Genomic DNA, 14,910 nt, shown 5'->3' with positions numbered 1-14,910 from the left:
CTGCGTAAATATCGGAATTGCGTAAGTCTCAGAATCGGGCCGTTTGTTGTGACATAGGGCCTGATTCAGAGCCGCTCGTAAGCGGCCGCTCGTTCGCTCCAAGCGATGTTTGCCCAAATGCGCATGCGTACGGATCGTTATACGCATGCGCGAACCAGTCAGTGCGGCCGAAATTCATGTGCTCGCAAAATAGCGAATGCCTGATAATTTGAGTGCCAGAAAGAGGCGTATGTGGGTGGTAACGAGGGAAGGTGCTTGAAAACGGGGAGTAGAGATCAGAACGCAGGCGTGCTTAAAGGTCAAAACGGGCGTTTTATGGGTGTGCATAATTAAAACAGCAGCGTCATTGTGCACATCACTGGGTTATTTTATAGCCGGAACTGCTCGCAAAATTGTGGTAGCAAAAACCGACCACAAGAATAGCGAGCAGTTCATACCCTGGTCGATGTACTCGATTAATCTAATAAATAGCGGACATGACGTAGGATGCGAGCGGCCAGGGGGCGTAGATTCCCAAAAAACGACCGCAAGTTTTGTTCGCTCATGCAGACCTAGAGGCGTGAACAGACCGCAAAGAGTGAACGGTTCATTTGAATAGCCACCCCTTTTTTTTTGAACGAACGACCGCAAATAGCGACCGGCTCTGAATCAGGCCCATAGTCAGATCAGAATAAAGCTGGGAGGCGGGAAACACACTGATCTCTATGTGAGAACACATCACGGCACGTTGTGCTGTATTCGCCCTAATGCAGGCTGGGGGCTCAGGATCTGTTATCATTCTTTATCCAAATTCAATTCTGTGCAATAACCTGATAATAATCATTTCTAATGTGTTTGCTCAGTTTTAGCATTTACATCAGATTGAGTAAAGTCATCTTCACTATAACCAGATTACTGTAATCATTTGGTGAAACGCGCCCCATCTGCATCGTGACCGATGATCTGCCACGCTTATTCATAATTAGCGCAATAAGCGCCCTGACTTTCAGAAACTTGGAAGTTCATTGTAAAATAAGGCACAATATTAAAACCGTTTATGTATAACAACAGCAGAAAGAATTAAGAAAATTAGCAGTGTTATTTATTTGTTAATCAATCTAAAATGATCTATAGGATTTAACCCTTAACAGTCCATATCATCTCAGCCCTATGCCAAAGGGGGAGGCGTAATATTTAGGGCTATATGGTTCTGGCACACGCATCTAGCTTTTTACTTTGTCTTCCATCTGTTTCAGGAATTATTCCCGCGAATGGCATGGTCGACGTGATTGTGACATATACTCCTACCAGCTACGGAACGGCTCAGATCAGCCTGGAGTTACTGATTTCTGAGTTCAACACTAAGCCTCGGTGCTGTGTGATTACCGGCTCCTGCTCCCCAAATCTGGCTGTCACGTACACACAGTAGGTGCCCCTCTCCTGTTCTGCCGTTGGACTAGAGTTGCGTCATAATGAGGCTTGTTTACTAAAGTGGAATAAAGGTGCAAATCTAAAACAAGCCAAATCCTGTTCCCCTTGCCCGAATGATCCCTACAATTCCTATTTGCTTTGGCCAGTGTGTTAGATGTACTAGCAACCTTAACTTTCCATTACTTTGCTCTATCAGACAAAGGATTATGGACCTCATTCAGAGTCTCTCGCTAGATGCGATCGCTCGCCCCAGGGTATGCAAATTTGTCAAAGTGACGCCACGGGAAGCGGTCGCTCGCCAAGGCATAAACACGCCCACCATGTCTTAGCGAGCGTCCAGAGTACGCCCAATCGCACAGGCAGAGCCGCCCACCAGCACACATCTCCAGGAAGTGTATTAAAACATTGGTACATCGAGGACAGTCGGAAGCGATCGCAGCACTTTTGGTTGTCTTACCCTACCGCAAGCACTGCGAGGACTTCAGTGTAAAAAACAGGCATGTGACATGTACTATGACGCTGCCTGTTAATTATGCACGCCTCTAAAACGGCGTTGAAACACTCAGGCACGCCTGCGTTCGCACCTCCACTCCCCCTTTATTAGTGTCCTGCCCCTGTTACCACCCACAAACGGCCTCCCCTGTCACTCATTTCACTGGGCCTGCGATCGCACAGAGTAGTTCACGAGCAGAACGAAGCATGCGCGTACGCAAACCATCGAGCTGCTTTTGAGCGCACAGCGCTAGCGAGAGACTCTGAATGAAGTCCTATGCCCCCTAATGGGCCGTTTGTGTCTTTTCTGAAGGAAAGAAGGCTCAGAAAAAGCTTTGGCTTTGTCCAAGGAGAGACCAAAGGGCTCTGATAAAGTGACCTTTCGAGTGTCCCGGAAGAAGAGACACTTAAAGACACTCCAACAGAATGCATCACAGGTTAGATAACGATGCTTGTCTTGAGCAGACACGTTCCCTTGTGTCTATTACTCTATTACTGGTCTTCTATTGTCTCTAATCAAGTAATCATTTATCATCTCATATCTGTGTCTATTACAGGTCATCGAGTTCCACAATCTGAGATTCCCAGCGAATCTGTCCAACCCCCATTCTGTGGCCACCGTATTGAACCAGCAGCCTGGAAAGCTGAGAGTGAAGGACATGCGGGATGGTGAGGGGCCCCTAATTCTCCTTACAGAATGGGGTAGGGGAGATTATAATGTAAGGAGTCTGGATAATCTCCCCCCTGTATTTCTGCTCCGCAGGTTCTACCTTTCCCAGCCTAGTAAAAAGCCGTCAGGAGAAGGAGACTCTATTCCAGCAGCTGGTGCAGCAGAATGTCACCGAGGAGGAGAGCAATCAGCTCCGATGGTGAATAAACGCCATTTTCTGTGTGGCTGTATTATTGGAGGTCATTAAAGCCCAGTCATAGACTGTTTATAACCCTTGCACAAGTCCTAATATAAATAGTACAGAGGCACTGCTAGTACAGATAAATATACAACACTGAGTCTGCGTTAAGGATTAATTCCCATAAGATGTAAAAAATTATGGGCCTGATTCAGAGCCGCTCGTAAGCGGCCGCTCGTTCGTTCCGAGCGATGTTAGCCCAACTGCGCATGCGTACGGATCGTCATACGCATGCGCTAACCAGTCAGTGCGGCCAAAATTCATGTGCTTGCAAAATAGCGAATGCCTGCTATTTTGAGTGACAGAAAGAGGCGTATGTGGGTGGTAACAGGGGAAGGTGCTTGAAAATGGGGAGTGGAAATCAGAACGCAGGCGTGCTTAAAGGTCAAAACGGGCGTTTTATGGGTGTGCATATTTAAAACAGCAGCGTCATTGACCACGTCACTGGGTTATTTTATAGTCAGAACTGCTCGCAAAATTGTGGTAGCAAACACCAACCCCAAGAATAGCGAGCAGTTCATACCCTTGTCGATGTACTCGATTAATCTAATAAATAGCGGACATGACGTAGGATGCGAGCGGCCAGGGGGCGTATTTTTCCCAAAAACGAACGCAAGTTTTGTTCGCTCGTTCAGACATAGAGGCGTGAACAGACCGCAAACAGCGAACGGTTTATTTGAATAGCCACCCCTAGTTTTAGAACGAACGACCGCAAATAGCGAGTGGCTCTGAATGAGGGCCTATATCATTTATTAATTACAATACACAAACATTTAATGACTGCAGTAAAATAAATATTTTACATACTAGTTAATACAATATAACCATTTCACAACCCATAAAAAAAAGTGCTTGTGTTAGATATTTAAATTCCAATTGGAACAGATGTGTAAGAGCTAGAGGACCGTCTGAGCCTCATATGGGACGCCCTAATGATAGACAGAAATTTGACAAAAGTACCTCTGATGGAGGATCCGCATGTCCTCGGTAGGGAAATTCTATCTATCATTAGGGCGTCCCATATGAGGCTCAGACGGTCCTCTAGCTCTTACACATCTGTTCCAATTGGAATTTAAATATCTAACACAAGCACATTTTTTATGGGTTGTGAAATGGTTATATTGTATTAACTAGTATGTAAAATATTTATTTTACTGCAGTCATTAATGTTTCTGTATTGTAATTAATAAATTCTATACATTGGGAATTTGTGCCATTAATCCTTAGCTCAGACTCAGTGTTGTATATTTATCTGTTTGTTATTGAGGGATTTGGGCAGTTATCCCTGGAGTCAGCTGCTTTGGATTAAGGTATTTCTAATCGGCTATATAGCGCACCTTCTCTTTTGGTTGCATTGCTAGTACCCTCTGTGGATACTGTGTATATTTCCCGCTCGATAGGAGCTCAGGGTATTTTTGGCAGATTTACTGTAATTACTTTAAGCATACACAATGCTTCAGGATTATAAATACAGGCACGATTTTCTCTAAGCACATCATTACTTTGCTAAGTAAACTCCTGTAAGTATCGCAAAGATACAGGAAACCACAAATACTGCTAAAAATATAACGCAGTTTACTAAGGTTTCTTTGGGATTTCCCAATTGTTACCAAGCAGCGTTGCTGTAGGGCCGGGTACCCTCATCTGTTAGACAGATACCCCCTAGGTGAACAATAGGTTGTTTGTGGGATCCCTGCAGGTTCTCTCTCTATGGTCTGACACTTGACAGATGTCTGTTTGTTCGTGTAATACAAGTTTTTCTACTGGAAAATAATCAGATATGAATTCATCACAAATCTGAGCGTCTGCTATGTAACATTTTTGACTATGAAAATTGGGATTAAATATTTGTTATGGAAAGGTAACTATCTTCGTTCGGGTACACTCTAAAGGGCCCCATACATCTACAGGGAAATCCCCCGATCGCACTGGACCCGGCGATCCGCTGGTCGGAAATGCCGACCGACGGCCATCGATGATCGTCGACGTATCGGGGGGATCGGTGAAAATCCACATGTTAAAAATCCACAATTTGCTAATCATGTTTTGATCATGATCGGAGGCAAATCGGTGAAATCACCGATGTTCCGATCCCGACGTCTGGGGATCGGCGAATTGCCCCAATCAAATACTAGTTTGAGATCGTTCACTTGACAAATGATGGGACAGATAAAGACGTGATTGTTCCCTGTTTGTTTACTTGTTCATGGATCGGATTGTGCAGCAATTGAACTGTTATCTCAGGAATGAAAAGGTTGGTCTGTGTGCTTAATGTATGAGATAGCCGACGGGTCTACGCTGATCCACATGTGACTGCTGCCCACAGACCTTTGTACTGGCAAATGCCTGAAAGAATAGCCAATCTGTAACTATCTGTATCAGTATTAATTCCCGATGGGCAGATTTCCAATCTCCTGGCAGGTTATTATAGAATAATAATATCTGAGCCCAGCAAACAGACATGAACAAATAACACTTGAAATAAGTAAGATATCGCAGATTGGAGCTTTTATGTGAAGTGTTTGCGTTTTATAGTCTGTTTCCTTATAATTAGTCTTTATCTACATTGTATTAGATACTAGGTCATTTGGATCCGACATTTATCTTCTAATATTATTTCCGGGCTTTGGTCTATTGTTGCTCTGTCTGTGACTAATGTGCTCACTGCTTATGTTCCATAAAACTAGGGAGGACTAACTTTCCCCAATCCTCACATCTCCACCTTCTCAGCTCACGTTCCTGCAGAGAAGAAGGTTTCTGGTATCTAATATACATGTGGGCATTACACGTTACACACAGTGCAATGGGATTACTTCTGGAAACAGTAGATCTCCATAAGTTGGGGCACTGTGGTCTCCTTACAAGGGGACCATATGGGGAGGTATTGTCTCAGGACTGGTGTCTATATGGATTATGTGACATCCATACCAGCACTGCTGGGATGGATGGGTCTCAGTGCTAGTGTCTATATGGATAGACAGATGGGGCTCAGTACTGCTGAGGTGAGTGGGGCTCAGTACTGGTGTCTATCTGGATGGACAGTACTGCTGGGGTGGACGGGTATTGGTGTTTATACAGATGGACTGATAGGGCTCAGTACTGTTGGGGTGGACGGGTATTGGTGTTTATATGGGTGGACTCAGTACTGTTGGGGTGGACAGGTATTGGTGTTTATACAGATGGACCGATAGGGCTCAGTACTGTTGGGGTGGACGGGTATTGGTGTTTATACAGATGGACCAATTGGGCTAAGAACTGTTGGGGTGGATGAGTCTCGGTATGGGTGCCTACACGGATGGACCTATGGGGCTCGGTATTACTGGTGTGGATTGATAACGCGATAATTCTGGATTACTTACAAACCTTACTTGTTATAAAGAGTAATGAAATAATTTACACAAATACAGATTGTAAAATAAATGACAATGCTTTTACTTAAAGACAGCTTAATTATACATATATTTTGCCAATGCAGACTTACAACAAAAAAACAAGTTATACCAACAGCAGTAGGGAATACTTGTAAAATAAATTTGTGACACCCAGTAGAGAATAGCAGGATAGCAATCAGCCAATATTTCATACATACAGTACATAACGGCACCCCCGAACCTCGTCCTGTGCTCTCTCCTCTGCTCTCCGACTGCTCCCCCCTCCCTCTTTCTCTGGTGAGTTTTATACTATCGTTTTGTCTATACCTCCAGTTAATCTGTGCTTTAGCCATAATATTGACACTATTCTGTGTTATCTTTTTGTTCCCATGTAGAATTCTAACATAATTGCTCATTTAACCTTAATTTCTAATTATTGCAGACAAATGCTATCTTGAATTAGGTCATTTGTTTATATAACTGAAACTTGCTGTCAGCTATTCTGCACATGTTAAAACTGATACATTTTAAACCTTTAATTCTTACTGCTAAAACAATGTATATAGCAGTTTAACCTATACATATCTCGACAATTAATCACGCCTGCAGAGAAATAAAACAATACTCTCTACATAATTTTTAATACATCATTTAACATACTTTTAGCTAAAATATAAGACAAAATGGCTGTTGCATCAGAGACACACTTGCTTACTTTAGAGAGGAAAGGGAAGGCCTTATCCTCTCTAGGCCTGGGGCCATTCGACAAATGCGGCCTTCTGCAACTCGCACAACAAATATATATATTCTCAATCATTTCTATAAACTCTAATTGCCGTGCAGGAAAATAAAGTTACATAAGCATGCATATATTTGTGAATTGCTGAAGGAATATGTACGTCCACACATTCCTGTGTTATCAGGATGCTTTGTACAGGTGGCATATATAACCATCAGCAGTCAGGACTTCAGGCTCACTTTAAATTGATAGAGCACAGGAAAATCCTCTCTATTATTATAGTGTTTATGTCATATCTTAGGAGTTTTACAAGATTCATTTTGATTGACCCTTCACATATATGAGAATCCGTACCAGCCCAGAACCGGCCCAGCTCTTTACTACTCAGACAGCTCAAACATATATTATTTCTGTTTCCCGACTCACCAGGCAGGTTCACCTCGGCAGTGACCCCATTTCTCCCAAGCAACGTAATAGAATAGCTGACGATCGGCAGAGAGCTGAGGCAGACTATCAGGTCAGTAGCGCTCACACACCGGTAACCCGCATGGAAACTTGGACATAACATTTTCAGCGCCGTGTGCAAAGAAATCGCTTGTCACATCTACTAATGCTTCAGGACACTAAGAAATGTATCAGAATATTTCACAGGGTATATTTTTCAGCTGCAATTGGCTCATACAGGCCCAACAAGTCCATGTCAGTAACCCCCTTGTTTCTGGACAGTTGACATCTTGACAACAACTGCTCAGAGTTTGAGTGCCAGGCTTGCAGTCTCCTTGCTAACACTGGTTGGTGAACTAACACAGGGGGCCTGATTCAGAGTGAGGATCAAATAAAATAGGAGCAAATGCATTTATTATTGTTTTGTCTTCAAAGACAATATTGTCTGTTTTACATAGAGAGCACAAATACTGGGCAGCTTATAATTCAGCTCGGACACACCCCGTCTAATCTCTGCACAATTTATATCTCCCCCACACAACCACTTCAGCCCATAATACGACCATAAGAAGGACCATTTTTAAGCCACATCTCCGTCACCTCCCACGACCGTCCAGCACTTAATCGCCTTTGTGCGTACACACTGTGTAACGTATTTAGGGATTTTCATGCATGCGCAGTGATAAAAATAACGCTATAAATCTGCCCCTCTGTGCCTTGCTGTCTTTGTTGGGCCAGCACCTATTTGCCTATGTAAGACCTTGGGGTGCATCTGTTTTCTGTTTGGAAAGGAGTTGGGAGATAGTGGTTGTGGCTGGAAACAGGTTATTCAAATATATACAGAGTATCACCGAAAACATACAAGAAATAGCAGACTTTTAAGGGTATATTTACTAAAGTGCGGGATGTTTACTAAAGTGGAGATGTTGCCCATAGCATCCAATCAGATTCTAGCTATTATCTTCTAGAAAGTACTAGATAAATGTTAAGTAGAAACTGATTGGTCTTCACTTCTATAAACCCGCACTTTAGTAAATATACCCTTTATAGTCTAGGGCACAGGCTCTCAAACTCAGTCCTCAGGACCCCCAAACAGTGCATGTTTTCCAGTTCTCCTCACAGAATCGCATGTGAAATAATTAGCTCCACCTGTGAATCTTTTAAAATGTGTCAGTGAGTAATGGCTACACCTGTGCACCTGCTGGGTGACCTGCAAAATATGACCTGTGTGGGGTCCTGAGGACCGAGTTTGAGAACCACTGGTCTAGGTGGTATAAATATTAAACGCTCTGCTTGTTTACCACCATAGTTCCTCAGTCTTTATTCATCCTTGTGTCAGTATGTACAGAGAGAGGGATCTGGGCCTGGACTCTACCTGCTTGTATCCTTCTCACATTCCTTTGGGAGCTGAGGCCCTGATTCAGAGCCGGGCGCTCTGACAGAGCGCTCACTCTGAATCAGGGCGCCTTTTTTTTCTTTTTTTATGGAGCGGCATCCTGGCCGCTCGCATTGCTGTGGGTTGCCACCCACAGCTAATGCGAGCGGGCAGGATGATGGTCGCGATGGTCAAAACCATCGCGACCATCGGGCTTGCGATGAGACCCTTGTGGTAGGGTCTCGTGGCCGCAAGCCCCAGAGAGCTTTCGGCTCTAACAGAGCCGAAAGCTCTCCCACTGACATCACTTGTGCCGCCCCCAGACGGTAGGCTTTCTCATGGGAACGCCTCCGTCTGGGCAGCCACCCCCCCCGGCCCGCCCACCAAAGGGGGCATGCTGTCACTCAACATCGGCAGCACGCCCTCTTTGGTGCGAGACCCGGAGTGACGGATTGCCCGTCGCTATCCGGGTCTCGCGCATGCCCTCGGATTCATTTGGTCTGGCCCTCTGAGCTTTTTTTTCCTAGCCTCATCTGGCTAGCAGGGTGTCTAGAATGGCACCCTGCAGCCAGAAACTGTGCAGCAGTGCCGCCTGGAGCATCCTTAGGACGCTTCAGATGGTCACATCGCTGCCCTTACAGCTCCCCGGAGCATCCTCAGGATGCTCGGGGCATTGCTGTAATCACTGGTGATTTTGGCCCCGCCCCTTGTGACATCATGCGGAGAGAGGGCGTGGTCTGCCCCAGACCCGCGAATAATGTTATATATATAAAAATGGCCCTCGGCAGAAAAAGGTTCCCCTGACTTAAAAGACGGAGAGGTCACCACCTTCTATCACCTTTATGAAGCTGACTTCCCCATCTCTCTCTTATAACCAGTAACTATCCTCAGTGCTTCAGGCCCTTACGCCTCCTTGCCAGGCAGTGTCCTTCTGATGGGATCTCTGGGTCTAGATGGGGATCACCCAGGTCCCATAGACATAGATTGTTTATGTTACTAACCACCATTGGTCTTCATTCACCCAACACCCACAATTCTGTGCAATGCAGGTGAAGAGAGGTCGCGCTGACCTTGGGCGAGAATATAAGAGGGAGGCTCTCCGCGCTGTCTCTCAGCGGGTGTTACTGACTGTAGCTCGGGTAAGTAGAGATAATATTGTACATAGTACATTGTAATGTCTGTAACATGTCACTAACATGTTTGCTGTCATGTTCAGGGTCCCACATTGCAGCCACAGTTTGACCTCTATCTGAATGACCTGTGGGCCAACAGGAACCGGGCGTTGAGACGCTTCCAGCAAGCCGCACGCAAGGTGAGGGCTCCACGCACCAATGGATAATACACAGTGACAACAGTAGGTTAAGGTTCTTTGTAACTTACACATACAGCCACCCAGAAGATATTGCCACTATACCTACATAGCATAATGTCCTATCACTGCGGGCATAATACTGGGGCATAAACGTGGCCTATGAGGGGTACACCCTACAATACTGGTTCTGTTGCAGGTTCTCATACGATGCCGAGGAAATCTCAGATTGATTTCTTTGAGGAAACTGCTGCAAGACCAGAGATCTGTGCTGGAGAGAAACACCGCGTTTGGTAAGAAATGGGCAAATTATTAGTGTAATATTAACTATACATTCATACATCATTTACATCCCAACATTGTCTTGTACAGACAGCAGCGATGAGGAAATGATCCGCATGTTCCCATTATCCACTGATCAGATTCTGTTTTATGAGTTTCCTCCTTACCCTGCTGAGCCAGATGGATCGGTGAGTACAATACAATTACTGCACAGATAACTTTATATAATGTGTAGAGACTTCAAAGTCATCTCAGCTGTGCACAGTTTTTGTTGTTCTGGTTGCTGTCTCTGTTATTATGTCTCCTGGGATATATCACTACTGTTGTAGTGTTTATTATGCTCTTTCAGCTGTCTGCTGTGCAAAGTATCTACTGTGCTGTGTCTTGTGCTCTGTCTCCCCTGCACCCTCTACTGTGCTGTGCTCTGTCTCCCCTGCACCCTCTCCTGTGCTGTGCTCTGTCTCCCCTGCACCCTCTCCTGTGCTGTGCTCAGTCTCTCCTGCACCCTCTCCTGTGCTGTGCTCTGTCTCCCCTGCACCCTCTCCTGTGCTGTGCTCTGTCTCCCCTGCACCCTCTCCTGTGCTGTGCTCTGTCTCCTCTGCACCCTCTCCTGTGCTGTGCTCTGTCTCCCCTGCACCCTCTCATGTGCTGTGCTCTGTCTCCCCTACACCCTCTCCTGTGCTGTGCTCTGTCTCTCCTGCACCCTCTCCTGTGCTGTGCTCTGTCTCCCCTGCACCCTCTCATGTGCTGTGCTCTGTCTCTCCTGCACCCTCTCCTGTGCTGTGCTCTGTCTCCCCTGCACCCTCTCCTGTGCTGTGCTCTGTCTCCCCTGCACCCTCTCCTGTGCTGTGCTCTGTCTCCTCTGCACCCTCTCCTGTGCTGTGCTCTGTCTCCCCTGCACCCTCTCATGTGCTGTGCTCTGTCTCCCCTACACCCTCTCCTGTGCTGTGCTCGGTCTCTCCTGCACCCTCTCCTGTGCTGTGCTCTGTCTCCCCTGCACATTCTCCTGTGCTGTGCTCTGTCTCCCCTGCACCCTCTCCTGTGCTGTGCTCTGTCCCCTGCACCCTCTCTTGTGTTGTGCTCTGTCTCCCCTGCACCCTCTCCTGTGCTGTGCTCTGTCTCCCCTGCACCCTGTCTTGTGCTGTGCTCAGGGCCTGATTCAGACCCGCTCGCGAGCGCTGAGCGCTCGCAAGCGGGTCAATGTTGCCCAAGTGCGCATGTGCACGATGGAGGCGGCTCCGTCATGCGCATGTGTGAGACCCGAATAACGACGGCCAAGACGTCGTTATGGGTCTCGCACCAAAGGGGGCGTGCTGTCGATGGTGATTGACAGGACGCCCCCTTTGGTGGGTGTGCCGGGGGCGTGGCTGCCCAGACGGAGGCGTTCCCATGGGAACGCCTACCGTCTGGGGCCGGCCCCACTGACATCAATAGTGATGTCAGTGGGAGTGATTTTGGCTCTGATAGAGCCAAAATCACTCCAGGGCTTGCGGAAGCGAGACCCTACCGCAAGGGTCTGATCGCAAACCCGATGGTCGCGATGGTCTTGACCATCGCGACCATCATTTTGGCCGCTCGCTGTAGCTGTGGGTGGTCACCCACAGCTATGCCAGGGGCCAGGAGGCCGCTCTTAAATTCAGAGGGACGGCCCAGATTTAGAGCGAGCGCTCTGTCAGAGCGTCCGGCTCTAAATCAGGGCCTCTGTCTCCTTTGCACCCTCTCTTGTGTTGTGCTCTGTCTCCCCTGCACCCTCTCCTGTGCTGTGCTCTGTCTCCCCTGCACCCTCTCCTGTGCTGTGCTCTGTCTCCATGCACCCTCTCCTGTGCTGTGCTCTGTCTCCATGCACCCTCTCCTGTGGTGTGCTCTGTCTCCCCTGCACCCTCTACTGTGCTGTGCTCTGTCTCCCCTGCACCCTCTCCTGTGCTGTGCTCTGTCTCCCCTGCACCCTCTCCTGTGCTGTGCTCTGTCTCCTCTGCACCCTCTCCTGTGCTGTGCTCTGTCTCCCCTGCACCCTCTCCTGTGCTGTGCTCTGTCTCCCCTGCACCCTCTCCTGTGCTGTGCTCTGTCTCCTCTGTACCCTCTCCTGTGCTGTGCTCTGTCTCCCCTGCACCCTCTCCTGTTCTGTGCTCTGTCTCCCCTGCACCCTCTCCTGTGCTGTGCTCTGTCTCCCCTGCACCCTCTCTTGTGCTGTGCTCTGTCTCCCTGCACCCTCTCCTGTGCTGTGCTCTGTCTCCCCTGCACCCTCTCCTGTGCTGTGCTCTGTCTCCCCTGCACCCTCTCCTGTGCTGTGCTCTGTCTCCTCTGCACCCTCTCCTGTGCTGTGCTCTGTCTCCCCTGCACCCTCTCCTGTGCTGTGCTCTGTCTCCCCTGCACATTCTCCTGTGCTGTGCTCTGTCTCATCTGCACCCTCTCCTGTGCTGTGCTCTGTCTCCCCTGCACCCTCTCTTGTGTTGTGCTCTGTCTCCCCTGCACCCTCTCCTGTGCTGTGCTCTGTCTCCCCTGCACCCTCTCTTGTGCTGTGCTCAGGGCCTGATTCAGACCCGCTCGCGAGCGCTGAGTGCTCGCAAGCGGGTCAATGTTGCCCAAGTGCGCATGTGCACGATGGAGGCGGCTCCGTCATGCGCATGTGTGAGACCCGAATAACGACGGCCAAGACGTCGTTATGGGTCTCGCACCAAAGGGGGCGCGCTGTCGATGGTGATTGACAGGACGCCCCCTTTGGTGGGTGTGCCGGGGGCGTGGCTGCCCAGACGTAGGCGTTCCCATGGGAACGCCTACCGTCTGGGGCCGGCCCCACTGACATCAATAGTGATGTCAGTGGGAGTGATTTTGGCTCTGATAGAGACAAAATCACTCAAGGGCTTGTGGCAGCGAGACCCTACTGCAAGGGTCTGATCGCAAACCCGATGGTCGCGATGGTCTTGTCCATCGCGACCATCATTTTGGCCGCTCGATATAGCTGTGGGTGGTCACCCACAGCTATGCCAGGGGCCAGGCGGCCGCTCTTAAATTCAGAGGGACGGCCCTGATTTAGAGCGAGCGCTCTGTCAGAGCGTCCGGCTCTAAATCAGGGCCTCTGTCTCCTTTGCACCCTCTCTTGTGTTGTGCTCTGTCTCCTCTGTACCCTCTCCTGTGCTGTGCTCTGTCTCCCCTGCACCCTCTCCTGTGCTGTGCTCTGTCTCCCCTGCACCCTCTCCTGTGCTGTGCTCTGTCTCCCCTGCACCCTCTCCTGTGCTGTGCTCTGTCTCCTCTGCTCCCTCTCCTCTGCTGTGCTCTGTCTCCTCTGCACCATCTCCTGTGCTGTGCTCTGTCTCCTCTGCACCCTCTCCTGTGCTGTGCTCTGTCTCACCTACACTCTCTCCTGTGCTGTGCTCTGTCCTCCTGCACCCTCTTCTGTGCTGTGCTCTGTCTCCCCTGCACCTTCTCCTGTGCTGTGCTCTGTCCTCCTGCACCCTCTTCTGTGCTGTGCTCTGTCTCCTCTGCACCCTCTCCTGTGCTGTGATCTGTCCTCCTGCACCCTCTCCTGTGCTGTCCTCTGTATCCCCTACACCCTCTCCTGTGCTGTGCTCTGTCCTCCTGCACCCTCTCCTGTGCTGTGCTCTGTCTCCTCTGCACCCTCTCCTGTGCTGTGCTCTGTCTCCCCTGCACCCTCTCTTGTGCTGTGCTCTGTCTCCCTGCACCATCTCCTGTGCTGTGCTCTGTCTCCCCTGCACCCTTTCCTGTGCTGTGCTCTGTCTCCCCTGCACCCTCTCCTGTGCTGTGCTCTGTATACCCTACACCTTCTCCTGTGCTGTGCTCTGTCTCCTCTGCACCTTCTCCTGTGCTGTGCTCTGTCTCCCCTGCACCCTCTCCTGTGCTTTGCTCGGTCTCCCCTGCACCCTCTCCTGTTCTGTGCTCTGTATCCCCTGCACCCTCTCCTGTTCTGTGCTCTGTCTCCCCTGCACCCTCTCCTGTGCTGTGCTCTGTCTCCCCTGCACCCTCTCCTGTGCTATGCTCTGTCTCCCCTGCACCCTCTCCTGTTCTGTGCTCTGTCTCCCCTGCACCCTCTCCTGTTCTGTGCTCTGTCTCCCCTGCACCCTCTCCTGTGCTGTGCTCTGTCTCCCCTGCACCCTCTCCTGTGCTGTGCTCTGTCTCCCCTGCACCCTCTCATGTGCTGTGCTCTGTCTCTTCTGCACCCTCTCCTGTGCTGTGCTCTGTCTCCCCTGCACCCTCTCCTGTGCTGTGCTCTGTCTCCCCTGCACCCTCTCCTGTGCTGTGCTCTGTCTCCTCTGCACCCTCTCCTGTGCTGTGCTCTGTCTCCCCTGCACCCTCTCATGTGCTGTGCTCTGTCTCCCCTACACCCTCTCCTGTGCTGTGCTCGGTCTCTCCTGCACCCTCTCCTGTGCTGTGCTCTGTCTCCCCTGCACATTCTCCTGTGCTGTGCTCTGCCTCCCCTGCACCCTCTCCTGTGCTGTGCTCTGTCCCCTGCACCCTCTCTTGTGTTGTGCTCTGTCTCCCCTGCACCCTCTCCTGTGCTGTGCTCTGTCTCCCCTGCACCCTGTCTTGTGCTGTGCTCAGGGCCTGATTCAGACCCGCTCGCG

The 14,910-nt window shown here is 49.2% G+C and overlaps 1 protein-coding gene across 4 annotated transcripts in view; it reads left to right on the top strand.

The window, feature by feature from the left end:
• CFAP221 (cilia and flagella associated protein 221) overlaps positions 1–14,910 on the top strand; it is a 270,181-nt gene that overhangs the window by 145,428 nt on the left and 109,843 nt on the right. For all 4 annotated transcript variants that reach the window (XM_088475534.1, XM_088475533.1, XM_088475535.1 and 1 more), the window contains 9 exons: positions 1,236–1,404; positions 2,216–2,339; positions 2,460–2,571; positions 2,666–2,771; positions 7,350–7,437; positions 9,789–9,878; positions 9,956–10,051; positions 10,248–10,341; positions 10,421–10,518. In XM_088475534.1, coding sequence (XP_088331660.1) covers positions 1,236–1,404; positions 2,216–2,339; positions 2,460–2,571; positions 2,666–2,771; positions 7,350–7,437; positions 9,789–9,878; positions 9,956–10,051; positions 10,248–10,341; positions 10,421–10,518 — 977 coding nt within the window. The remainder of the gene's footprint in view (positions 1–1,235; positions 1,405–2,215; positions 2,340–2,459; positions 2,572–2,665; positions 2,772–7,349; positions 7,438–9,788; positions 9,879–9,955; positions 10,052–10,247; positions 10,342–10,420; positions 10,519–14,910) is intronic.

The sequence above is a fragment of the Taudactylus pleione genome, unplaced genomic scaffold (assembly GCF_031769625.1).
Source record: "Taudactylus pleione unplaced genomic scaffold, aTauple2 ptg000173l, whole genome shotgun sequence".
NCBI lineage: Eukaryota > Metazoa > Chordata > Amphibia > Anura > Myobatrachidae > Taudactylus > Taudactylus pleione.
Note: the sequence above shows the minus strand (reverse complement) of the source record. Positions and strands in the feature narration are given on the sequence as shown.